This window comes from Drosophila busckii, chromosome X (genome assembly GCF_011750605.1).
Source record: "Drosophila busckii strain San Diego stock center, stock number 13000-0081.31 chromosome X, ASM1175060v1, whole genome shotgun sequence".
Taxonomy (NCBI): domain Eukaryota; kingdom Metazoa; phylum Arthropoda; class Insecta; order Diptera; family Drosophilidae; genus Drosophila; species Drosophila busckii.
The window spans coordinates 10775110-10801342 of record NC_046608.1 but is presented as its reverse complement, the minus strand read 5'-3'; the positions used below and the strand labels follow the sequence as shown (position 1 = coordinate 10801342).

General features: G+C 42.5%; 9 protein-coding genes across 10 annotated transcripts; 7 read left to right on the top strand and 2 right to left on the bottom strand.

Moving 5' to 3' along the window:
• Window positions 1-6: 6 nt before the first annotated feature.
• Window positions 7-1951, top strand: LOC108605222 (beta-parvin). Its single transcript, XM_017994831.2, has 5 exons — window positions 7-152; window positions 557-646; window positions 699-970; window positions 1041-1225; window positions 1285-1951. The coding sequence occupies exons 1-5, from the start codon at window positions 32-34 to the stop codon at window positions 1718-1720; spliced, it is 1104 nt and encodes a 367-aa protein (XP_017850320.1). The 5' UTR covers window positions 7-31; the 3' UTR covers window positions 1721-1951.
• Window positions 1952-2000: 49 nt separating this feature from the next.
• LOC108605231 (FAD-linked sulfhydryl oxidase ALR) lies at window positions 2001-3536 on the top strand. The gene is made up of 3 exons (XM_017994844.1): window positions 2001-2587; window positions 2651-2892; window positions 2955-3536. Exons 1-3 carry the CDS (start codon window positions 2288-2290, stop codon window positions 3115-3117), a joined length of 705 nt encoding a protein of 234 aa, XP_017850333.1. The 5' UTR covers window positions 2001-2287; the 3' UTR covers window positions 3118-3536.
• A 476-nt stretch (window positions 3537-4012) lies between these two features.
• Window positions 4013-5571, top strand: LOC108605232 (peroxiredoxin 1). The gene is made up of 2 exons (XM_017994845.2): window positions 4013-4113; window positions 4655-5571. The coding sequence occupies exon 2, from the start codon at window positions 4655-4657 to the stop codon at window positions 5237-5239; it is 585 nt and encodes a 194-aa protein (XP_017850334.1). The 5' UTR covers window positions 4013-4113; the 3' UTR covers window positions 5240-5571.
• A 2045-nt stretch (window positions 5572-7616) lies between these two features.
• On the bottom strand, window positions 7617-9045 carry LOC108605236 (40S ribosomal protein S15Aa). The gene is made up of 2 exons (XM_017994849.1): window positions 8959-9045; window positions 7617-8261 (listed from the first exon to the last, which is right to left on the bottom strand). The coding sequence occupies exon 2, from the start codon at window positions 8257-8259 to the stop codon at window positions 7867-7869; it is 393 nt and encodes a 130-aa protein (XP_017850338.1). The 5' UTR covers window positions 8260-8261; window positions 8959-9045; the 3' UTR covers window positions 7617-7866.
• Window positions 9046-9130: 85 nt separating this feature from the next.
• On the top strand, window positions 9131-10486 carry LOC108605219 (nuclear speckle splicing regulatory protein 1). The gene is made up of 2 exons (XM_017994827.1): window positions 9131-9231; window positions 9291-10486. Exons 1-2 carry the CDS (start codon window positions 9221-9223, stop codon window positions 10459-10461), a joined length of 1182 nt encoding a protein of 393 aa, XP_017850316.1. The 5' UTR covers window positions 9131-9220; the 3' UTR covers window positions 10462-10486.
• A 5859-nt stretch (window positions 10487-16345) lies between these two features.
• On the top strand, window positions 16346-19353 carry LOC108605205. Of its 2 annotated transcripts, XM_017994808.1 has the most exons (4): window positions 16346-16704; window positions 16777-17043; window positions 17119-18720; window positions 18783-19353. In XM_017994808.1, exons 2-4 carry the CDS (start codon window positions 16843-16845, stop codon window positions 19170-19172), a joined length of 2193 nt encoding a protein of 730 aa, XP_017850297.1. In that variant the 5' UTR covers window positions 16346-16704; window positions 16777-16842; the 3' UTR covers window positions 19173-19353. The 2 variants fall into 2 exon arrangements, with proteins under 2 accessions (XP_017850297.1, XP_017850296.1); XM_017994807.1 differs by having other exon boundaries at window positions 16346-17043.
• Window positions 19354-21400: 2047 nt separating this feature from the next.
• Window positions 21401-22872, top strand: LOC108605071 (doublesex- and mab-3-related transcription factor 2). The gene is made up of 2 exons (XM_017994638.1): window positions 21401-21794; window positions 22511-22872. The coding sequence occupies exons 1-2, from the start codon at window positions 21401-21403 to the stop codon at window positions 22870-22872; spliced, it is 756 nt and encodes a 251-aa protein (XP_017850127.1).
• Window positions 22873-23213: 341 nt separating this feature from the next.
• LOC108605218 (tRNA (guanine-N(7)-)-methyltransferase non-catalytic subunit wuho) lies at window positions 23214-24567 on the top strand. The gene has a single exon (XM_017994826.1). The coding sequence runs from the start codon at window positions 23315-23317 to the stop codon at window positions 24500-24502; it is 1188 nt and encodes a 395-aa protein (XP_017850315.1). The 5' UTR covers window positions 23214-23314; the 3' UTR covers window positions 24503-24567.
• On the bottom strand, window positions 24545-26134 carry LOC108605216 (26S proteasome regulatory subunit 10B). Its single transcript, XM_017994825.1, has 5 exons — window positions 25938-26134; window positions 25762-25881; window positions 24981-25701; window positions 24778-24918; window positions 24545-24707 (listed from the first exon to the last, which is right to left on the bottom strand). The coding sequence occupies exons 1-5, from the start codon at window positions 26047-26049 to the stop codon at window positions 24605-24607; spliced, it is 1197 nt and encodes a 398-aa protein (XP_017850314.1). The 5' UTR covers window positions 26050-26134; the 3' UTR covers window positions 24545-24604.
• Between the last annotated feature and the right edge of the window lie 99 nt (window positions 26135-26233).

The window sequence follows — 26233 nt, the reverse complement described above, 5'->3', positions numbered from 1 at the left end:
TTAATTATTGTTTGTGTCTGCAAAAGCTATAATGTCTACGTTAAATCGTCCAAAATCTCCGCATACGCCCACAACAATCAAAAAGGGCGAAAAGGAAGATAGCTTCTGGGATAAATTTAGCACATTAGGTCGTAAACGCGGCACACGTGAAGGTAAATGGTCCAGTGTCCAGTTTGAGTTGCAGAATTTCTGATAAAAGCAGAGAAATCTTTGCATTAAGACCAAATATGGTATATAATAGAGTTGTGCTTGAAGTGTTACATTCTTTTATGAAGTCAGTGTCACAGAAATAAACCCAATGTTACTTTTTAAGCTCAGGAGCCTACGATTCCTCGTCCAGATGTGCAGTGTATATTAAAAAAAAACATTGCGTCATTTGTATGTATATGTGACGCATACAAACAAACAAACTGATCGTTTGTCTCGTAGGTGTTAGAATGTGTGTCTGTTGCGCCCGTACATGTATTTGTGTGCGTGGGGGTTGGGGCTGTAGATGACGTCATCTAGCTTTGTTTACATTTGCACGCTTGTAATTCCTCAACTGTGTTCTTTGCAGTGAAGAAAATTCAAGAGGAGGGCAAAAATGCAATCGATTCACCTGGTTCCCCAAATCAATTTGATATACCACCAGAGGACTATGCGCTGCGTAAGTAAAGTTATTGCCAATTACCTTTGGCCTAATCCATTTTGAATTGTAGGTGAGCATGAGCAGCGCGCTGTCATTGATCCAGTATCCATAAACGATTTGGAGGTCATTAAACTACAAAGGATACTTATCGATTGGATCAACGACGAGCTGGCAGAGCAGCGTATTATTGTCCAACAGTTGGATGAGGACATGTACGATGGTCAGGTGCTGCACAAGCTCTGGGAGAAGCTCACCGGCAAAAAATTGGACGTTCCAGAGGTAACACAATCCGAGCAAGGACAACACGAGAAGCTCAACATTGTCCTGAAAGCTGTCAATCATGTAAGTGCCCTTTAGAATAAGATCACTGAACTGGAAATCTCAATATCTAACAATATGTTTTATTTCACAGACACTCGGCTTTCATCAGAAGATACCCAAGTGGTCTGTGGCCAGCGTTCACTCAAAGAATATAGTGGCCATTTTGCATTTATTGGTGGCCTTGGTGCGGCACTTCCGCGCGCCAGTGCGTCTGCCAGAGAATGTATTTGTAACGGTTGTCATTGCCGAAAAGAACGCCGGCGTCTTAAATGCACAGTAAGTGGGCAAATGACATCTTATACAGTAGCTTCAATATAGTGACTTTGTGTTTGCAGAAAGTTCCAGGAGCAAATTACCTCGGAATATGATGATTTGGGCATGCGCTGTGAGAAGGATGCCTTTGATACGCTCATCGACTGTGCGCCCGACAAGCTGGCCGTTGTAAAGAAATCTCTGATTACGTTTGTCAATAAGCATCTGTCCAAGCTTAACTTTGAGATTAACGATCTTAATACGGACTTCCGGGATGGTGTTTATCTATGCCTGCTTATGGGCTTGCTTGGCGGTTTCTTTGTGCCGCTGCACGAGTTTCATTTGACGCCACAGGATGTCGATCAGATGGTGAACAACGTAGCCTTTGCCTTTGATCTAATGCAGGACGTCGGTCTGCCCAAGCCAAAGGCACGTCCCGAGGATATTGTCAACATGGATTTAAAGTCCACATTGCGTGTACTTTATAGCCTCTTCACCATGTTCAGAGATTATGCCTGAAGCGTTTCGATCGTCTTCTATTTTTTTTTTTTAATTATTGTTGTAATATAAATAGTTTATGCATGCTTAAACACACGGAAGTAGCCAACTTGCGTGTGTGTGTGCCTGTGTGTGTATGTGCCTAACCTGAAAGTCTAACCTGTTAACTCGAGCTTAGTTGTTACTAAATAGAATTTTTATATACATTTGTATATTTTTGACTTGTGTATTAATAAATTATGTGCCTTGACAATTGATATATTAAAAGTTTGTTTGTGGATCAGTACGAGACGTGGGGTAGGTAACGGAATAAGCTTCAAAAATTATTCCGTGTTATTTAGAATTTTTGGATCAGTAAATAAAACACAAAATAATTACAAACAAAACTGATTTGTTTGGATTAAGTACTCCAGCCGCATTTGCATTCGTGTTCAAATTGTTGCGCCAATTGTTTTCGTGGTGCCAGATTGTTGCAAAGCCCTGCAGCAATGTACATTAACAGCCTATCAAATTTGCGTTAACAGACACAAATTGGCTCTAACAGTGGTCTGTTATTTAACATCCCAACAGATAAGCAGCTGATTGCCCATGTGGAAGGGATTTATCAGACGTCAAAGCTATCAAAATAAGGTAGCTATAAATCGTGAGGGCGCTCGCCTGGTTATTCGCCGTTTGCAACGAACTGTGCTACGTATTTTGCGAGATCCTGACACCGCAATGTCAAAATCGTTTCAACAAAAGCCAGCCGAACCGGAACCCTCGGTAGATGCCACACAATTCAACACGCATAGCAGAACCAACAAACAAGATAGCAATTGCCGCACCTGCAACGATTTCAAATCGTGGTCCAAAACACAGCGTCTTTTATCTAACACACAGGCATCAAAGGTCAGTCTTTCCATAAAATGTATAGATAAGTCTGCGTTCATTTTCAAAATTGGATTTCTTTAGGAAAAACATATGGGCGCCACCGAGAAGCTTACTGTGAATGCAGCCGGTGTTGCAGCACCACGTGAGGACTGTCCACTTGACAAAGTACGCTTGGGCATATCCACCTGGGGTCTGCTGCACACCATGGCTGCATTTTATTCCGACAATCCGACCGACAATGAGAAACGCGACATGCGAACCTTTTTTGAGGTGCTTTCCCGCCTCTATCCATGCGAGTATTGCGCCAAAGATTTTCGCACAGAGTGAGTTCCCACACACACACACACACTTTAATGATATTTCATCATCTTATCTTTTCTTATAGCATGGAGGTTAATCCGGTGAATGTAAACTCTCAAAAGGACTTGGCGTTGTGGCTATGCAAATTTCATAATCGAGTGAATGATAAGCTTGGCAAGCCGCTGTTCGACTGCAGCAAAGTGAATGAAAGATGGCGAGATGGTTGGCTGGATGGGTCCTGTGATTAGGCTTATATGATTTAGAGATATTACACAATGCAACTCTGGCACAAGCATCAACACAATCCAATCCAAAGTCTCGCTGGGCAAGGTTTCCATTATATTATTTGGCCAGCGAAAAGTCATCCCTAGTCTAAGCTACAAATCATACATAAACCAGTTGCTGAGCTCGTCCAGTTTGCATTGCTTGGACATTTGAGCATCAGCGGCTTCATTCTGATGAGCTGGCTATTCCTCACTCACTCACTCTCTATCTCTCCCCATTCTCACTACATGTTTTAGTTTTAGCTTTGTTATCTCCAAAGTTAGTGCAACAAATTGGCCCGATTTAGGTCCTTGTAACTGTACGAGTTGTATTGTGGAACAAAATTTCGTATTTTCTGTATACTTATGTATTATAATACAATTATTAAATGCCTTTTCATTTATACATTGTCTTAATGTAATAAAATCATGTTGCAAAGAATGACTAAGCAGTTGCGTCACTTTTAGTATGCATTTCACAATGCCATTTGCATATTACGTGGAAACCAGTTTAATAATATTAGTAAATAGCACTTACAATTTTATGCAGCAAACTAAAAGGACACAAAATACGTTAATTAAAGCATATAAGTAAAATTTGGAAACTTAAGCTTACCGCCAATTTCCGTTTCGATATAACCTCTGTTAATTTGAACAGAATAGCATCGATGACAGCGATTTTTTACTCGAACATCGAATCTTTCGTTCGCACACATGTTGCTGCACTGCTCGCACCGGCGTTTAAATTCTGTCTTTTCTCACTCGAACTTATGGCAGCCCACCTGCTCACACAATATTATTGCAGATAATACTCGCTAATATTTTGCTGCACTGCTCACACAATAATGTTTCAGATAATACTTATCAACCGCGGTTTTTTATTCTGAAAACTTAGCAAGAAGCGTCAAGTCGTTGTCGTCGCGTGCTTAATTGTTGAATTTAATTTTTCGCTGGTCGAGTGTATTTCATTAACAAGCTAAAGTGAGTTTTTGAGCGTGTTTGCATTAATTTAGGAATCATGTATAAATCACAAATGATTGAGAAACTAAAAGAAAAGTTGCAGCTGAGCGTAAGAGTATTTTGAATGCTAATTTGTTGCTGTTGTGTTGTGTCGGAAGATTATTTCACAACATTTTTGCACAAAATTCTGTACATCTCAATTCTCACAGACACACACTCACCCACACATATATATAGTCAATTACATATGTACATAGATACAGCTACGGCTGCTGACGCTTAAATGAGTTTGATTGTAATTTTAGCCGGCATTGCTGGCATATTTGCTAATTTTCTGAATCAATGTAATTTCACAAAAGTCACACATTTGCAATTTACCTACTTCTGTATATGTACACAACGGCACGAAATTTCGTGCCCAAGCACATTTACATATAAATCAAATTGAAAAAATTAGACTCGTGAAGTCTGCAATTTGATTTTTGCTTTATGGCCGCCATGACTGATGCCATTTTGAAAACAGCAGCGCCATTTGTAATAACATTTCTGATTTATTCAACAGATGCCGCAACTGCAAAAGCCCGCTCCCGAATTCGCCGGTACCGCTGTGGTCAATGGCGTCTTCAAGGACATTAAGCTTAGCGACTACAAGGGCAAGTACTTGGTGCTTTTCTTCTACCCCTTGGACTTTACCTTTGTGTGCCCCACTGAGATTATTGCTTTCTCGGAGAAGGCAGCCGAGTTCCGCAAGATTAACTGTGAGGTTATTGGCTGCTCCACTGACAGCCAGTTCACCCATTTGGCTTGGATCAATACTCCACGCAAGCAGGGCGGTCTTGGCAGCATGGACATTCCTTTATTGGCAGATAAGTCCATGAAGGTGGCACGCGACTACGGTGTGCTGGATGAGGAAACCGGCATTCCCTTCCGCGGTCTCTTCATCATCGATGACAAGCAGAATCTACGCCAGATCACCATCAACGATTTGCCAGTAGGTCGCAGCGTCGATGAGACCATGCGTCTGGTGCAGGCCTTCCAGTATACCGATGAATTCGGCGAGGTGTGCCCTGCCAACTGGAAGCCCGGACAGAAGACCATGGTGGCCGATCCCACCAAGTCCAAGGAGTACTTTGGTTCCACCGCTTAAGCTTAGCTTATCAATATTGTGCTGTGCGGGAGCGATAGAGTTCAAGCGTCGCACACACACATGCACTAAAGGAGGCTGCTCACACAACCCTACATACTTTATAAAGTATATATATATACTACTACATATACAAGCGTAACTAATCGTAGATACACACACACATACACATAAATTAAAACTCTAGAGCGCTACGGCATACATATTTATGTAGCAAGTAAGCCCAAAAACAACACTCACATACATATGTAATTTAAGCGAAAAGTTTCAAACTAAAGCAAAAACTAATTCCTGTTTCTTGCAACAATAAAGCCGTATTGAATAATCACCATACACGTGCGTGCTGCCGCTTTTTAATTCTCTCTTTCTATCTCTCTCTCTCTGTCTTAATTTAGCTTAATATCTTGCTCTTGAACTTTGTTCAGTACTTGTTGCTCTTGGCCTTATCAAGCTCTCTGCAAAGCAAATTGTCTACGTCTGATGCGTTGATTGCAGACCGCTATTTATTATGTTATAATGCTTGTAATACAATGTGTCTGTACACTTATTACGGTAACAGCTATCGTCTGACTATCTGCTGTGTGTGTGTGTGTGCATGTGTGGCCCACTGGCCAAGTGCAGTTTTCCTGTTATAGATTTTCATTTCATTGGGACTAGAGCCAGGTGTCAGTTTTCGCTTAAGCTGTAGCATCGCAACTAAGGTGTTGAATGTTAGTCATACACGCAGTCCGACGTGTCTTTGCACAAACTTGTTTCCACACACACACACACACACACACACCACACACATACATTCATACTCTGAACTGAACTGTGCTATCTCAATGGAAGCTACCAGAAGTTTAAACCCTTTCAAATGTTTAAATGCCTGTCTGGCCAGCTGACGGCGCAAGATTATGGGGTTTTATTTTATATGTATATATACATATATTTTAGCCGAGCAGCTGTGCATTATATATATGTATTTGTGCAGGATAAATTACAATTTAATTATTCATACAACTTTTTATAGCAATTTAGCTTAATTGTTGTCTTGCTTCTACCTGCGCTATTTCCCTTCTAAGATTTCTTTTAACTTTGCTCAAAACTTGCAGACGCCATTCAAGTTGAATTATTATTATAACTTTTGTAAGAAAAATATTATTAATAGCCACATCATTGTCTGTCTGAGCCAAGTATCGTTCAATCTCACTATTGAGGGCAAAGAGATTGTGTGGCAGTACAATAAAAAAAGCAACTAACTGCTGAAAAGTAACAAAACAAAAAAATCTAATTACAATTACAGTAAGTGGCCTAGGCATTGAAAGTACACACGTATAGTATAAAAAGCTTTTCCTATGATTATAAATACACATATTTATTTTTTTGCTGCAAAATTTTATGAAGCACTATATAACTGTGTATATATAGCAGATATAGCGTATAGCCAGGCGCTGATAAGCAACAATAGTGCGCGTCGTGTGGAATTTCAGTTAGATTGAAAGTTGGCATGATTGGGCACACACACATATGTACATGTTCGTCACAAAGGTCATAAATATTCCAAACTACGACTACTGTTCACGTAGAACTTCTAACAAGCCAAAGTAAGTAACGTTTTTGCTAATGCCCATGGCTTATTGATATTTAATTTGTCGTATCTTTAATCTGACAGGCACGCAAACCTAATGTAAATTGCTAGACAAGCTTTGTTGCTGCTGCCACCCACAAATTACTTTTAATTAACACTTAAATCCCTTATGTGCGTGTGGGCAAAATAAATCAATATTAATTCAATTGTTGCCACTTTCTACTGCTATCAAATAATACGAATTAAACAGGTCTCTAATCAATTTTAAATTGGCGCCAATTGCCTGCAAAAGCCTGTTGCATACTTTCGATGGAAGCAATAATAAATAAAAAGGTAGCTTACTTACAGTACACAATTGTTCATTCTCCTTAAATTATGCAACAGTTTCTAAAATATGGAAAGCAGGCTAGCCGCTCTCTTGTGCACGCTCGCCTGGTATAGGTTAAGAGAGCCTCCCAATCTCTTCGGTCGTTGATCCATTAGGTCCCCAGGATGATTGAAATTAATAGGCATCTTGTGAATATTTTAAGTTGACCAGATGACAACATAAGTTAAAGAACTCTGTGATATCAATAATTACATTTAGATTTCAGTGTACAAACTGATAGTTCAGACTATTAAATTAACACTTCTAATCATTCACAATAATAGCAATTTCGAATAGTATAAACAAGTTTCATTTGAGTTCCAAGAGAACGAGCCAGAGCCAATTTAAAACAGAAGATATATATATTTACTTTACTGTAGTTTAGTAACACTCTGGCTTAGAAATTATTAAAAAAAAATATAGTCATCAGTGGTCAGTTAAAATTATGTATAAATCATTTGTTTATTTCGCGTTTTCTTGGCTGGAACATTCAAGATGTTGTCGAATGATTGTTGAATGATGTTGGATTGTACGAACGTAAAACGGCATTTGTTGGTTTTTTTTTTTTGTTTTTCATTTTTATAGGGGGAAATAAAAACAACTTTTACATCTTTGAACTCCCCATATACATAATATAAGTTTAGATGTTGGTTTTGTTTTGCCTCCGTTCTACAGCTGCAGGCGAGCGACTATTTAGAAGAAGAAACCAAGAATCTTGCCTCCCAAATGTTTTCTCCTGGCCTCCTCGTGATCCATGATGCCGCCGGATGTGGTCAACACGACATAGCCGAACTGACGAGATGGCAGCAGATTGTTGGTCCACTTCTCGATATCGTTGATGGGCACATCAAAGCGTGGCGAAATGACGCCGCATTTGTTCAGGCGACCAGTTAGGTTGACAACGATCTTGCCGGAACGATGATCATCGACAATCTCGAATTCGCCAATGTAACCATGCTTCATCATCACAGTCAGGAACTTGATGATGACTTTGGAGCAGGGACGCAGCAGAACCTGACGCTTGCCGCGTTTCTCAGCATTGTTGATGCACTTCAGGGCATCGGCCAATACGTTCATACGCACCATAGCTGCAAGCAAAACCATCAAAAATTAGTTCATTGCAAACAATAACAGAAAAACGTAAAATATATAATTGGCAAACCCAAAAACAAAACACGTGCGAAAGCGTGATGCCTTGAAAAATATGCTGATATACTCATACATCTCCCTCCCCCCCACCGCTTTGCGAACACTCCACTAACACTAGCTTAGCGAGAAGCCGCAGGGAGATTTGATGTAAACAATTGCAACTGTTTTGCGGCATGCAAAATGCTGACAACTGCATTCTTTTGCTCTATTAATGTTCACAATTGTCTGGCATATTTATGCGACTTTGACATTCTGTGTCTGCAACGACACAACGACAACAACAACTCAGCTGTTGTTGTGCAAATGTTTGTCGGCTCTTTTCATAGCAAACTCACAGTAACAGAAAAAAAACGTATAAAAAAATGTATATTTGCATTGCAGCAACCGCTTAGCATTGTTTACATGCTCATGCAGTGGCAAACAACTGTTTGTAGTGGCTTGGCCAACTTATTGCAGTTGCCGCCAAACATTAGAACTTGGTTTCATACACAATAAAAAAAATACTTTCTGGTAGAGTTTTATCACATATTTTTCAAGGCAACCGCACAAAATTATAAGCGTAAACGCAGCAGGCGTTATTTTTGAATCATTTGCCGTATTTATATCATGTATTTTATTAAAAATAACGCGGATTACCTAAGATTTAGTTTTGTGATTTTATAACACAAATATACACGACCGCGAACGTATCGGAAAAGAGGAAGTCCATATTGCCTCATTTGACAGCTCGCTTGTTGTCAGGGCTGCACACAAACAGGGTAGCTTTGACGGCAGAGTTGAAGGTAATGTTATCGGGCAATGGGGCCAAGTGTCGAAAAAATACTGAATCGACCCAACGCGCAGTGTTGCAGAATTTAAAAAAGTTCCACAAACACTGCACAGAATAAAAACAAACAAAATGTCAAAACAGTAAGTAGTGTAATAATATTTTATAATTGTCTTTATAAAACCTGAGTAAATTGCACTAGATTTGGCTTAATTATACCTGGACAGCAGAAGAAGGCCGCGGCAAGGCCTACACAGTCAACAGTCAGGCCCTGCATATTCGACGAAAGCAGCAGCTCGAACAGCGATGATGATGCCGGCCCGCCGAAAATGCGTGCAAGTACCAAGCCCGTAGTGGTTAGTGGGCCAAGTTTGATGGAGCGACGCAAAGCACGTAATCTACAGGAGAAAGCGTTGGCCGAGGATCCTACCATATTTCAATACGACGAGCTCTACGATGAGATGGAAACTAAACGAGAGGAGGCCAAAGAAACAAAGCGCCAGGAGCCGCGCAAGGCCAAATATATAGGCCGGCTAATGGAACATGCAGAGCGACGCAAGCTGGAGAATGAGCTGCGTGTTGAGCGTCAAGTGCAAAAAGAACGTGAAGCTGAGGGTGAAAAGTTCAAGGACAAGGAGACATATGTGACATCAGCCTATCGCAAGAAGTTGGAGGCCATAAGAGAGATGCAAGAGCAGGATAAGCGAGACGAGTATCTGGAAGCTATAGGCGATGTGACCAAACAGAAGGATCTCGATGGTTTCTATAGACATATCTACGAACAAAAGCTGGGCACGCAGCAGCCCGTGCTTAAGCCAAAGACGGCGCCTGCCAACGAAGCTGTGGCCTACAAGCCCATCAAATCGGATGCAGCTACTGCCAGCAAACAACGCACTTACCGCAAGCGACGTGCATCTGAAGATGAGGAACAAACGGATACAGCAACGCCAGCTGCAGCTGCTGAAGAGTCAAAACCAGCTGGCAGTAGCGCTGTCAAAGCACACTTGACCAACAATATAGATGCCGATTCGGACTTTAGCATAGATTCGAGTGATGATGAGGAGGATGAGAAGAAAGAGGAAGGGCAGCAGCAGCAAAAAGGTGATAAGAAAAAGGAATCTGCAGACAGTGCAGAAGCTGCTGACAAAAAAGTTAATCCTGACACAGCTGACAAGGCTAAAGAGCCTCAAAAGGTTGCCGCCGTCGTCGAGCAGAAGGGTGCTGACGTGCAATTTAAGGTGCCCACAGTAAAAGAGCCAACGCCACCGCCCCCCATTGATCGCACGCTCATCTGGCGTAAGCGCACCATAGGCCAAGTGTTTGATGAAGCGCTGGCACGATACCAAGCACGTAAAGTTGCACGTAGGGCTTGAATCAGTTTGTTTAAATGATTAGCAATAAAATGTAGTTTTAAAGAAGAAATGTATTTTGTCTGTCACAGTAAAGAGAGAGAGAGAGAAAGAGAGACAGGGCAAAACTAAGCTAGGCTTATTTAAATGCGTAACGTCGCATTGCTTCCCCCCCTCCCCCTCTTTCTAACTATTTCTCTCACACTCTGTCATTAATTGTTGTGTGTGCTGTCGCTCTTTATGCTTATTATGTTAATTTCAAGTACGCTGCGCATATGTATGTGTGTATGTGTGTGTAAGTTTGTAAATTATGCATGCGCCTTTCGCTGCGCAACTATTTTTGCCAAGAGGCATTTGCATAGCCCAGAAAATAAGACGGCAAAAGATATTCCATTTATTTTGCATGCACGACAAAAGACAAAAAGCAGCGACAAAAAAGAAAAATAGCATCAAGTTGGCGTTAGTTTGTTGACTCTTGTTCCTGTAGTTGTTGTTGCTGTCTCCTTTAGCCGCAAATCCCTTTTATAAATACATACATATATACATAGGTATGTCCGCAATAAAAGCGAAAGGGCTGACATCGTTGCAAGCCATTACCGTTGCGGTTCTCACACACACACACACATATACATAGACAGCCAGCTGTCAGTGAGCTTGCTTTGCTTTTGATATGTCCATGTGCTTGTCGTTGTTTCGTCAGCGAAATTAATAGTGAAATCCATTTTCCATTTGGCAAGCGACTGCAAAACGACGTCGAGTGTAGTTACTTGGCTACTTTGCTTGTGTAATGTTATTGCAAATTGTACTGAATTTTAGCCAAATTGCAAAGGCGTTAGAGCGAGAGAGCAGATATGTAAGTACATATGTTTTTCTTCATGCTATCGCATTCTGTTTTATGCACACCGATCGCGTCTCGCCTTCTCTGACTCTCTCTCTCTCTCTCTTTTGTAGCTCAAACAGTTTGCATTTGGGAATGCTTTGGCATTGACTGCTGGTGGAATTGGATTTTCTTTTTGGCAGATTTATCTACTAACTCCCCACATGCTGTAATCAATTTGCGATCATAATTACTTTGACTCCTTATGCCCCACCGAATGCGCTGGCATGAATCGCACAATTTCAATCTCGGGCACATTGCACAAAGGACACACACACACACACACAGACACAGCAGCATAGGCAAACACAAACACATGCACATGACAAAGAGGAAGGCAGTGCAATAAACCAAAGTACTAGGAGCAAAGGCTTTAAGATGTGATCATTCACGTGTAAATTCAATTATCAAAATTTCCCAGCGGCTGCGGTCAGTTGATGTGAAGTATGGGCGCAAGAGATTGTGGTAGGAGGAAGAGAAAGAGAAAGCGAGTATATGCCTGTGTGTGTGTGTTAGTGATTTATAAGTGCAGCAGTCTAGCAGCAGGCATAGGAAACTAGGCAAAAATTTCGTTGCACTGGGCCAGGCCAGCGCTTGCCTCTGTCGCCAAGGTTTGGTCACACATATGCACACACACACATACATATCTTTGTCGTTGCATCTTCAGCTGTGTGTGTGTGTGTGTGTCTTTAGGCGTGGGCATGGGCTGTCTAATAAGCAGGAAATTAAAATGTTATATGTATGCATTGGTTGCCGGCATTGTCAACTCTCTGATGCTGCTGCGGCTGCTTCGCTGCTGCTGCTGCTGCTGCTGCTTGGCTGCTTGGCTGCTGCTGCATGTTTTGTTTCTTTTTTCTCTTTACTTTGTGTTCCTTTTGTGGCTTCTGCGGAAAGCGCGCACGCCTTGAAGTATGCATTATTTTTACGTGTCAGTGCGCATTTTTGGCATAATTGAAGCACAAACAGCGTTGACTGCTCTGCCTGCTTGCCTGCGCTGCGGACTGTGGCTGCTTTGAAGGTCGACTAGGCGACATGACATTGCGTACACAACGACACGAACTTACAGACAACAGTACACACATACGTACGTGCATATGTATGTGTGTGTGTGTGTGTGTGTGTGTGTCTGAGCTGTGGGGGGTTAACAAAAATTTGTTAGTTTTGGTTCAAGTTTGCCTGGCAGTTTCGCATTAAGGCGACCATCGAAACGTTTGCCAAACTATGCGACAACAACAATAGCAACAACATCACTAGTAGCAGCAGCAGCAGCAGCAGCAGTAGCAGCAGCAACAACAAGAACAACGGCATTGGCAACTAGCAAAGTTGGTTCGCAACCCAAACATTCCTATGGGTGACAATTTTTTAAATGAGTTTACTAACCCACCCCGCCCTGCCACCCACGCAATTGCTCTCTGTCTCGGTGTGTAGGTCTCCGCCTCTGTTTCGGTCTCTCTCTTTTGGCTTTTGCGGTTGCCACGCACAAACCTTGCCTTTGGCTTTGTACAAAACCTAATTAAAAGTGCTTTATTATGCAATTAATGTCGCGATAATATCGCATTGTGCTGAAGCTGCACCGCTGACTGCAGATGGGCGTACATTTCATTTTTTTTTTTTTTTTTTTTTTGGGTGAGATCCCCCTTGTAAGTGAAATTCCCCACGCAGTGTCGTAGCTGTGAGCTTTGAGTCACACTTGTCACGCTCTGTCTCGCTCACACACACAGACACTGTAGAGCGCTGCTTATGCTGTCCAAAATATAGTACAAATTATCATTTTGCACTAGTATGTTGGCATATTTAGCATATATGTATGTTTAATTTTTGTTTTTTGTTATTTATATGCAGTCATCACTTTACTCCCTGGGTGGGTTGGTGGGTGTGTGCTCTCAGTTGGCTCTTGTCTTTACTTTTCAACTGATTTATGTATGCTGTGCACTTTGTGTTTTGGCTCTAAAAATGCTCTCACAACCGCTCTTAGCCTCAGCTGTGGCTACTCACACACACACACACAAACACACATGCAGACAAACACACCCACAGATTTACACAATTATAGTGTGATGTTGTTGTTGTTGTTAGCTGTTTATATGAGCACCATACAAAATGCAAGCTATGCTAATTTATTGCTGTTGATTTTAATAACTTTGCCAGTTTTGCTATGCAACAACGCCCAGATAACTATGCTTAACTTTATTGCATTAGTTTATGGGTGTGTGTGTGTGTGTGTAAGAGCGAGTGACCGAGGGCGGACAAATGTAGCTATGTAGATTTTTAGGCTATGTTTGCATAAGTTTTGGTGATCAATAATCGATAGCAGCTAGAAAATATTCGAAATAGTTTTATGTAATTAAATACACAATACAAAACCATTAAAAATAGCTTCAAGTTGCAATGGCAAATTAGAACGGCATGCACATAATTGCAAATATTTGTAGCTGAATGCATTCATTAGCAGTTGGTGCACTTGGACAGCCTCCAGCCCTCCAACCCCCCGCAACTCTTGTGCCCTCCATCCCACCCAACGGGTTGGGCCGCCGCCGCCGCCACTGGGCGCTGTCGTTAGTAATTTGTACAAATTTCAACACACTTAAAACTTTGACAGGGCTTTGCACATGATTTCCAATTTCCAGTGGCCAAATTGCAGCGCATTTTAATGCGCAACAAAAATGTGAACAATTTTATATAATATGCACATAAATTGACTTTCGATATACTATACAAAAATATACATACATATATGTATATATATTTTTGGTTTGCATATACTTTGTATTTAGTTGCAAATTGCAGCCTAAACTTTGACCTGTGCCAATACAAATTGTTTTTGCAAATAATTTAAGCATTTTGCATTAATGCACATATTATGCAAATATATATATGTATAACATATATAGAGCTATGTGTGCATTTATTATTATTTGTCTCAGTTGCTTTGAACAATTTAAAAATTGCACAAATGATTCACTTTGACTTTTCAATTTATAGCTGTGAAGCGTAAATGTAATTACTTATTATTATTAAAAATGTTTTTTTCTTTTCTTTTTAATTTGTTGCTCACTCATTTGATATAATTGGAAGTGCAAGCTTATGCTTGCAAATTAATTACAAGCTTAAATCTGCTCAGTCAGTGACTAGGTTGTAATTGGAAGTTAGCTTACAAATTTAATTTAAATTTTTGTAAATAATAGCTATTATTGATAGTTAATATTAATTAATTATTAATAGTTAATAATAATACTGAATGCTTAAGAGAAAGTATTTGTTACATAAATATATATTGTTTAATAAAAGTCCAAACTTGTTGGTATTGATACTAAATATAATAATAATAAAAGCTTAAAGCGTTTGCTAAATAATAATTTAATTGCTTGTATTTGGTATTTAATGAAGTGCTGTAATTGGTTTGAATTTGGCGCACTTGGGAGTCTGTTATGTGAACTTGCTAACAGTTTATATCTAAGCAATGTCTGTTAAGTAATGCCGCAGTAGTTTCGTCAAGTGTGGATGCTAAGTTTATGGCAGGTGCATTGCAGTCCACAAGCCTGCCGCAGTGCAATTTATGGCAAGGATTTTATAGCAAATCGCTTTGTCCCAAAAGCAGCATTTAGGTCGAATTAAAGTTGCGCTTAGCAGTGACTGCAACCAAAGCTTGCTGATGGAAGAGAGAGTGAGCGAGAGAGCGCAGAACACTTGCAAAAATTGCGCATACGCTCAGGCGCTGACGCTGACCGCCAGCAAATAAATGATTAGCCTGCTTTTTGGGGACGCGCGCGCTCAGTTGGACGCGAGTGCTTGCCCCAGCATGGGTTAACGCAACTGCACAACCAAAGCTAAAGCCAAAGTCAGAGTCAAAGTATTCAAATGTTGACAAATTTTTGTTAATTTACTCGTGCTGCTTGTTATTATTATTGTTGTTGTGCGTGTGTGTGTGTGTGTGGGGCAAGCAAAAGCAGTGCGCTCTCTATTGTTAAATGTTAAAAACCAAACAGCAGCTGGTTCGAGCTCAGCAAATTCTGAAGATAACAATAAACTGGCATAGATATAATACTGGAGCAGCTGTGATAAAGTGTGAAAAGCAAAAGTAAGTTTCAATCAAACTAAACGCAACGTTTGCTTCCCTTTCTGTGTGCGTGTGTGTGTGTGTGTCTTTTTGTACTTCCGCCAACATGCTCCAGTTTTCATATTATCTTTGCTCACACTTTTAGTTTGCTTGGACTTTCGTTACTTTTACTTTTATTAATCTACCTACCTACATACGTTCTATTTTCTTTTATGGCGCTTTCAACTTTTGCTTTCCAAGTGCTGCTGCCAGCACGTGCTTGACTTCGCAAAAGAAAATATGCGAAAATTGCTGTGGGAAAATTAGAGCAACAAGCCCACAAAATTTTTGGCAACAAATATGCGCTTTGTATTGATATATAAATGTGTATATGTATGCGTCTGTGTGTGTGTGAGTGTGCTGCACAATTGACATAGTGGAATGACCTCACAGTAGGTTAATGAAAATTTGTTGTTGCAGCTGCACAAACCTGTGCCCTCGCAGCTTCTCGCTCTCTCTCTCACACTCTGTCTCTCTCTCTCTCTCTCTCACTCTTTGTGTGTGCGCTCATTAGATGCTTAGTTATTTAATTAAAATGCACATTCTATTGCTGCTATAATTAAAAGCTCACCGAAGCGCACTTAGTGCTAAGCACGTTCGTCATAAATTAAATATAAATTATTAAGTTGCTTTATCTTTATAGCTATGGCAAAGTCATGAAGCTATTTGCATGCCACAAGAGTGTAATACGCTCTAAATCAGAGCTCAGCCTCCAAGAGAGCGAGAGAGCGATAGAGGGAGAGAAAGAGAGAGAGAGAGAGAGAGAGAGAGAGCTTAGCTTAGCTTAGCTTATGTCAGGCTTAACACTGAAATTCATAGCAGTCAGCCAGCAACAGTCAGAGCATTGGCATGTTTTTGTTTTCAATTTGATTTCATTAAACTTATTTATGCGCATATATATGGTACATATATATATATATATTTCGTATGTTGTTCTTGCTGTCTCTGTCAACGTCAAGCGGCTGACTTTGAAGTGAAATTGCTGCAGCTTTGGTTACAAATTCAATCAAACGCAAAAGCTGTCAGCTCTGTGTCTATGCGTGTGCGTGTGCGTGTCTGTGACTGTGTGTGTGAGGCAGGTGGGTGGGTATGGAATAAATAGAAAATAAAGACTGACAAGTGACGCTGCGTTGGGTAAACTGATGCGGCATGAAAGTGTTGCTGCCCCCATCCAACCCCTTCCCACTCTGTTCTCATAACTGCAACTGCTTTTAGCCCTTAGGTCTTTCACTAAAACTGAAACTTTGTTAGCGGACTGAGGACTGGGACTGGGCGCAGTGGAGTTGAATTATAGGTGTGGCGTGTCGTTTAAATTAATTAAATGTTCGGTTGATCTGATTTAGATAGCCTCTGGTATTAATTATAGACATGCACTGCAGCTAAAGCCCCGCAGCAAGGACTCGTAGGCAGTTTAGCGTTGTTAGCCAGCAACATGGACTCCACACCGCTGGCTGTAAGCTTGGCCAGCTTGGGGCTGCTGTTGCTGCTGCTGGTCATGTGCCTGTTGGTCGCCTGCCATTGCCTGGGACCACGTGCGGCCAGTTGGATGCGCATGCGTTCCAGCAAGGAGGAGAAGATTGGACTGTCCAAGCACAAGCATAAGCTCTTTCATCCCAACGGCTATATGGCCAGCGTAAGTGATGCAATCCCAACAGCAACAACAATACCTCTCTCTCTATCTATCTGTCTCTCTTTATCTCCTCTTTAGTTGCAATCGGGCTCGGAGTTCTTGCTGAGCAGCAGCGGCAGCTTTAAGCGCTTCGATACCATAGACAAGGACGATCAGCTGCAGCAGCAGCAACAGTTGCAGCAGCAGCAGCAGCAATTTCTGGGAAACGGTCACGCCTTGGAGGCCACAACGCCGCTTTGGAATCTGCCAGCAGCAGATGCGGCCATACCGCCGCAGCCGTTGCGACCAGCGCCAGCACCGGCGCCCAGCAGCGCAGGACCCACGAGCAAGACCGTAACCTTTAGCTTCAGCCAGCTAAACGAGCGCAGCTCTGCTGCGCCGGAGCCCAGAAGCATCGCCACGCGCTCAGCGAGCGTACCACAGCCACTAGAGGCGCCACCGCCAGCGCGTCCCGCTACAACAGCCGCTGTGCCGCTTTCAGCCACTGCCATACCGCGGCCCATAGCCAAGCGCACAACTCAGCTGGAGCAGCAGCAGCAGCAGCAGCAGCAACCCCAAATGGCGTCGAATGGCGTGACGCCAGCTGAGCCCGCGCCCGCTTCTGCGCCTGTGCCTGCGGAGCGTCGTGCTCCTGGCCTGCAGCGACGCAACTCTAGCACAAATCCATTCCTTTGCGAATCCACAGAGCAGCTGCCGACCCTGGCCACGCCCGCTACTGGCAATCCTTTTATGAATGGACACACCGCCAACGCCTCGCCAGGCAGCCAGCCACAAAGTCTGTCCAGTCGACTGCTCAAGCTGCAGGCCACCAGCCAGGGCAGTAATCCGTTTACAGGACTGACGCAGCGCGTCAAGGGGCCCCATCTGCTGCAGAAAACCATCTCCGAGGATTATCTCTTTCGCAAGATAAACGCTGCCAATGGCAACGCCCCTCAGTCGGCCAATGGCAATAGCACTTGGTGCTTTGGACGCGCCTTGCTGCGTCAGGAGTCCAGTCTGAGCTTGGGCCTGGGCCGACGCAATAGCTCGCAGCTGTCGCTAGATGGCGCCACCGAGCTGGATGCACTCAAACTGGAGCACGCCGTCTCCTGCGATTCGGTCAACTCCACAGCCTCGTCGCTCTGCCTGGACCAACTGGACCAGCTCGATCAGCCGTACACACAGATTACGGGCTACCTCTGCGTGGGCCTGCAGTTCGGCGATCCACTGGAGCTAACTGTCAGCGTGCTGGAGGCCAAGGGACTCATCTATCCGTACAGCTTGGGCACGGAAGCCGTGGACACCTTTGTGCGCATCTATCTGGTGCCCGACCATGCGGGCGCCTACCAAACCCAAGTGGTCAATGCCACGCTCACTCCTGTGTACAACGAGCGCTTCAACTTTCGCCTGAAGCGTCTGCAGGGCCGCCACTCGCTCTGGTTCCATCTCTACCACAATGGACCGGCGGCCCACACGCTCATCGGCGAGGCTGAGATGGAAATTGGCGAATTGGCGCGTCCCATCACCACCTGGATTCCGCTCTCCGACTCACGCAAGTGCAACGCCCGCTGGGGCGAGCTCATGTTCTCGCTCAGCTATCTGCCCACGGCGGAGCGGCTCACCGTCGTCATTGTCAAGGCGCGCAATCTCAAGCTCGACCTGGAGGCCAACCAACCGCCGCTGCAGCATGTTTTTGTCAAGGTAGGTCGCTCCCCATGCCCATGCCCATGACCAACCCAGTCTAACAGTAATCTCATCAACAGGTCTACCTGATGAACAGCGATAAGCAGGTGCTGAAGAAGCGTCGCACCTCGCTCAAGCGGCTCGACCGCAGTCCCATCTTCAATGAGTCCATGATCTTTAGCGTGCCGCCGACGGGTCTCACCAACGTTCAGCTGCGCCTCACAGTCTTTGGGGCGACAGATGGCGGCATTGTGCCGCTGGGCCATGTCATTGCCGGTGCCTGTGCCGTGGGCAAGGGACTGCGCCACTGGCACCAGATGCTCTCCTCGCTGCGCAAGCCCGTGGCCATGTGGCATGTTCTCCGCCGCGCCATCAACCAGCCGGTGTTCATTGGCGGCGCCGAGGCTGTCGTGGCCGCCATGCAGAGCACTCTCCAGCGCAGCAATGCCAAGCGCAATAGCATCGTATAAGACAGGAGAGAGAGCGAGAGAGAGAGAGAGAGAGAGAGAGACACAGAACTCTAGACATCTGCAACCAAGTAGTACTTAATTCCCTGCACTGCATTTAGTTCGAGTCCAATTCTATGCCCGTCCTGTTCCTCAAATGAAATTATGGCATTTACTAGGAAAATTTTGAAAATTATAGAGTTTTTCTTACTTTTCTACTCTAGAATGAATAGAACAATTCTCAAGTACAACAGTAAATACTCTCTCTAGATCTAATAATAAATTTATTTGATTTATCTATGCAACAAACAGTTAATTTTAGCGTGTGTTAACTGTTAACAGCACATACTACAAGTATATACATACTTAGGCTTAGACTTATGGTAAATTTATAATGAAATTACGATATACAAATTGTTATTGAACAACCCTCGCACCAAAGGACTACAAATTGCGCCTACAAATAGTTAAAACAGTGCACACCCAACTCAAATCGTTATTGAATACTTAAAGCAACAGCCATTAAAACAATAACATTTAAGGATTAACCGCGTATATAAGCTAAAACAATTGTTTATTATTAACTTGGCTACTTTCCAAAAGAAAACAGTTAATTCACTGTTTCGAATCCCAATATTTTAAATACACTGTAAAGTCTGTTGAATTAATTGTAGCTATAATCAGATACAAACTAGATAGAACATTTTCTGGCAATCATAAAAGTCAAAGTATTTAAACTTATATACAAAAAAAAACAAGAAGATTCAAAAACCAAAAAATTAATGTGATATATAAATATAATATGATCTATGTATTCATTTACGAGAACGAACAAGTATTTTGAAAATTGTATTACATATTACGTATTTATAAACAAAAACCAATTAGTAACAATTGCAGCATTTAGAATATATTTCTTTGTTTTCCTAAATATTATTTGGGGCAGCAGCAACAATAGTTAAGCGTTAGGTGATTTAAAATAAAACAATGTGTTCCAAGTTGGTTATGAATTCATTTTCATTCGAATACAAAAGACAATAACTTTGCAAGCATTTAAGCGCCCTTTTATTAACATACATACATATACTCAAATATATAAGCAACAACAATTTTATTCAAGACTCAGTCCCACAATTAAATAAATATAAAATATTCAATTCTAATAATTCAACTGCAGGCTAGCAAAAGAATTTCCACAAAAATTCTCTCGCACTTTATATACCTATAAATTTCCCTTTCTCTTGCACACTCTCTATCTCGCTCTCGCTCTAATTACCTAAGCACTGACTCACACTCTCACATATACAAACTTATACTTAATGCCGCAAGCTTTAATATTTCCCATTGTATAAGACACGCACATAAACTATAAGGGTACCAAATCACTTAATGCACATCTTGTATGCTTCACCTAACTCTCTCTATATATAAGTATTTAAGAAATAACTGTGCATCAAAATATTTAAATCATACATCATATTTAATGTGCGCAAATCTGTGTTGAAAACAAACAAGCAAAAGCTCCAAAGCTGGCAGCTTCGAAGGAAACTTTAATCATAATTTGGAAATGTTTTTGGCACAAATTTGGCTTAAATAATTATTAACAAATTGTTTCATAGTTTAATAGCTCGTGTTGAATTCGTATTTACAAACGTGCATATTTATAACTATATACATATACATATACTATATATACATATACTAATTGAATGTAAATGATATATGCAAAATGCTAAAATTGTTATACAAATAAAAGATCAAGCAAGAGGAAACTGAAAACACGTCGTATGAAATTTCAAACAAAACCCAAACATAAAGCAATTAAAAATTGATACTTTTGGCTGCTGCGGACAGCTGTTGAATGTATCCACAGCTTACAGCTATGGATACAGATACATTTGTATCTCGTGTGTGCGGTTTTCAATTGAATTTGTCAATGATGCCAGCCAGCTGGGCTGCCATTGGATCGTCTATTTTTAGACACAGCGATTAGCAGCCAATGGGCAACAGGCAACAGCCAGCCAGCAACGCAAGACCAAGACCACTTGACGACCTGACGCGACGCGACGCGACGCGACTAGAAACGCCAGACTGTCTGGCACAGCAAGTTTCAAGTGCCTCACGCATTTAAATCTCGGCCACAGGCGCGTGATCCTTTCAGTTAATATTTAACCGTGCTGCTAATCAGAGCTAAACAACTCTCATATACTATTTAATTTCTGTCCCTCTGCGTGATGCAAAAGTTAGCAATCATGAACAAGGAGCGTCGTCTGCTGCGCACACCCAAGTGTGCGCGTTGTCGCAATCATGGCGTCATATCCTGCGTCAAAGGCCACAAGAAGCTTTGTCGCTGGCGCGAATGCTGCTGCCCCAATTGTCAACTAGTTGTGGATCGTCAGCGTGTAATGGCCGCCCAGGTGGCGCTGCGGCGACAACAAACTATGGAGGCGCTCGAGGTGAGCGCCAGCAATGCACTCCACAGCGATGAGGAGCCCAGCACGCCGACAAAAAAATCCAACGGTCCCACTGTCATATCGGTGAACACTTTGCGCACGCGTCAAGCCCTAATTGCCCAAAAGCGCATCTACAAGCAACGTCTGCGCAACTTACAGCAATCAACGCTACACATAACCGCTGCCATGGAAGGTGAGTTCCAATAATGTCACCCCCAAATATCCCCAAAAGTGTGTATACCAATCAGCTTATGTCCAACTGACAGCCATGCGGTGCCAGACTGTCTGGCACGGCTTGAAATATGAGCAAGGGCTTGAGTTATTAATGCGCGTGCGAGTGAGAGCGCGCATCTACATATGTGTATATGTATGTACATATATATGTATGTGCGTTTGGGTTTTGGTAGATAAGGCAACAGGAAATGCCTGATTCCTTACAAAAACAATAACAAATTTGTTAAAGTCAGCCACTGTAATTGGACGCTGCTCGTCTGCAGACATATTGTAACTACGAACAGTAAACTGATCCATGGAAAACGGAAAAACCTCTTCAAGCAAATGTGGCAAAAGTCAACGTGGCAACAACAACAACAACAACAAAAACTGCACTTACAAAATTATTCCATCTGGCTTCCATGTAAACCCAAAGACACAACTTGACATAGACAGTGTGGTGCCTTGCTGTCTGGTCTGAGTTTACCATGTCTGGCTTACGAGCTACGGATAGCTCAAATTACGCCACATCACACTTTGACATTTTTGAGAGACGCTGAGACGAATTGAAACAATTTGAAAGCAATTTGTACTACAGATCAAACGCTTTGCCTTGCCTTGCCCCTCCCTCTGCCACTTAGCCCATGTAATTGCAATTCTAATGTCCAGCCTTCTTGTTCTCCCCTTTCATTTTAGAGTACAAGCAACGCTTTCCCACGTTCAACTCACCGCTGCTGGAACGCATGCGCAAGCGACGCGCATTCGCTGATCCGGAACTCAACTATGCGATGGATGCCACGCTGCTTGGTAGTAGCAGTCGCTCGTCAGCTCCTTTGGCTACACCGCCCACACCCATTGGCAACGCCTTTTATGATCTATTGGGTAATGCCGCCGCTGCAGCTGCAACAGTCGTGCATCAACAGCACCACCACCAGCAACCACAATATCAATCCATGCCGCTTTTCACACAGACGCATACAACAACACCCACGTCCACACCCACGCCCAAGAAGCCCAAGCTGAGTTTTTCAATTGAGTCGATAATTGGCAAAACGTAGCATAAAACTCCGTATGTCTGAATGTTGTACATAGTCCCGTTTAGTTCTTTAAGATATATTTTTTTTAATAATAATAAATAAAAATTCAAATGAACTAATGTTTATTGGTGGAGTGTTTAAAAAGTAACGTTTAAGAGTAGATATGAAAGTGGATTTAAATTGGGCGCTACCTTTTTACAATAACTTATTAAACCATTTTTCAACACTGTAATTTACCTATCGATAACTTGGCGGGTGACATACGGTCGATACTCTTAGCCTCTTAGCTTTTATCATATGTATATAAATTAATAATATTAAATTAATATTATTGACGATATTACAATAATATTATTGACTATATTAATTTATCTTTGGATATTCAACGTAAAGTCTGACACTTCTTTGTGCTTGTTGATTTTTCTGTAATTTCACGCGGCACACGTCCATCGTTCATTTGACAATGACAACAATATTTTACGTTGATCCTGAGCTTGTAGTAGCACAAGGGCGTACGTTACTATTCCTTAATCCAAATGATCTGCAAATATTTAAGGAAATCAAACTGCCCGTGGACTTGACCACCTGTGGATTCAAACCTGCCATCGCTGAGCCCAACAATGAAGAACAACCACCGGCTGATAAGCCGGAGGAAACATCTGCTGCACCAACTACAGCGTCGACCCAAGAAGTGTCTATACTGAATGCGTGTTACTCACCAGATCGACAGCTAATTGCTGTTACCACTGCTGGCCAGAAGGCGCTGTTGCTATACAAAAGCCGGCCAGAACATGCACAGCTATTGTCAGTGCGCGCCTTGGCACGTGCTTCGAGCGCGCTAACATTTGCACCAGATTCTAGCTCTGTTTTGGTAACAGACAAAACCGGTGATTGCTATCAATTTGACTGCGTGAAGCACGAGGAGCCAGCACGTTTGCTGCTTGGACATTTGAGCATAGTTTATGACATACTGTGGACGCCAGATCTGAAGCATATTATAACCTGCGATCGCGATGACAAAATACGCATTACCAACTATCCGGAAACATATGATATACATAGCTACTGCCTGGGACACAAAGAATTTGTCTCTGGTTTGGCGCTGCTGAATGCTGACCACATTGTATCCATCTCGGGCGACAAGACGCTTCGCATATGGAACTATATTGCGGGCAAGCAGCTTTTGCATCACGAATTACCTGCACCAGCAGTGCGACTGCAGCTGCGTGAAATACAGCCTGGCCACCGATATCAGGCAGCAGTGCTTTTCTATGATCATGAAGCAGCCATTGGTGTATACGAACTGCTGCTGGAAGAAGGCAGCTGGCGTATTGGTAAGACACAGCTTGTGCACGCTGAGTCGGGTACATGGCACATAAGCAACTTTGCCATAACCAGCGAACGAATCTATGTGGCAGGCGTGCTAGAGGAGCGTCTGACGCTGCGCGTCTACAATATAAGCGATGGAGAGTCTTCTAGCACAGTTCCTGAGGGCTGGCTAAACATGGTACATGAGCAATTTGTCGATCAGACCTGCGTGCCAGAAGATCTGTCTGTGTGGTTTAAGAAACGCTTCGACAATGTTAGTGACTACTTGGAGCGCAAGAAGCGTCGTATCGAGGACAAACAGCCGAAGAACTCAAATAACTAATGTTGCCTCTCCCCTTTGAACCCAATAAACTAACAATAAGTGAACTGTTGACAAAGAAATATTTATTTTGTGTATATTATTATGTATATTTTATATGAGAACTTAAACAGGCTTATAATCCAGCTTGCTCTCTAGTTTCTTGTTATCTGAAACCTTGCGCACGGCTTTCATGAAGTCCTCCTGTATGACATACTCACGTTCAGCTCTGTAAAATAAGTTTAAGTAGAATATAAGTTATGTTGTACAAGGCTTGACAATCTCAGCTGGATGCATACCTGATGGCAAAGAGGCCCGCCTCTGTGCAGACATTTCGCAAATCAGCTCCGTTGAAATTGTCTGAGAGTTTGACAATCGCCTCATAGTCAATATCACCATGCTTGGCTATCTTGAGCGCATGAATCTTCAAAATCTCCAAGCTGTGTGGTAAATTTATAGTTATATATATATTCAAGTCTTGTTTTTAACAATTAGCACTCACCGCGCTTGCTCATTGGGCAATGGTATTTCAATTTTACGATCTAAACGACCGGGACGCAGTAGAGCCGGATCTAACGTATCTGGACGATTGGTGGCCATAATCATTTTAACCTGACCGAGCGAATCGAAGCCGTCCATTTGATTGAGCAGCTCCATTAGTGTGCGCTGTATTTCACGATCGGCTGAGGTGCCTTCGGAGAAACGACGACCGCCAATTGCGTCGATTTCATCCATAAATATAATGCAGGGCTGATGATCGCGGGCATAGTTGAACATCTCTCTAATCAATCGTGCACTCTCACCAATATACTTGTCCACAATAGCCGAGGAGACGACCTTTAGGAAGTTGGCGTCCAACTGGGAAGCAACGGCACGCGCCAGCAGCGTCTTACCCGTGCCAGGTGGTCCATAAAGCAGGCAACCTTTGGGCGGTGTGATGCCAACGCGCAGGAACAACTCGGGATTAAGCAGCGGTAACTCGATAACCTCACGTAGTTCCCGTATTTGCTCGGTGAGACCGCCAATTGCCGAATAGGTGACATCGCCGGGATCTTCGTGCGACATGTTGTACACCAAAGGATCCACCTCGCGTGGCAAATAGCGCATAATGGTCAGTGTGGTCATATCCAGTGCTACACGCGTGCCGGATTTTAGCTTTGCTTTATCCAGCTGTCGACGGCAGCCCACTACATAGCGCGGACCATTAGTTGCCTTGACAATGACTAAGGAATATCAAGAAGATGGTAAGTATCAAATCAGATTATCAATTTCAATGAACTTACATTTATCTTCTGTCAATTGTTTAAGCACTTCGCCTACAATTTGTCCCACACTTTGCAAAGCTTTAAGATCATTCTCAGATTTGTCATATAGCTTGGTCAGCTCCTTGATCTCTTCACGTTCTGTAATAGTTTTCTAATTAGTAGCACTCTTTTTATGAATGCTCTCGTTTACATACTTTCTTTGAGTCGGCTCTCAACTTCTTTGTGCTCCAGCAATTTCTTTCTGTAATCGGATAGCGCCTTTTCGCGCATACTTTCCGTCGATGAGGGAACAGCAGTGACGGTCATTTTAGTTCAATTTCAGCAATACTTTCCACAGAATTAAAATATAAACTCTTATGTTGATTGAATTGCTTTAATGATATTGCAGTTTTGCAGAAAAAGTATGACCAGCCTATGAAAAATACGCAAATCCATATTTCTTTTTCATATAAACTATGGTAACCTTGCTTTGTGGTATTTTTTAAATTTG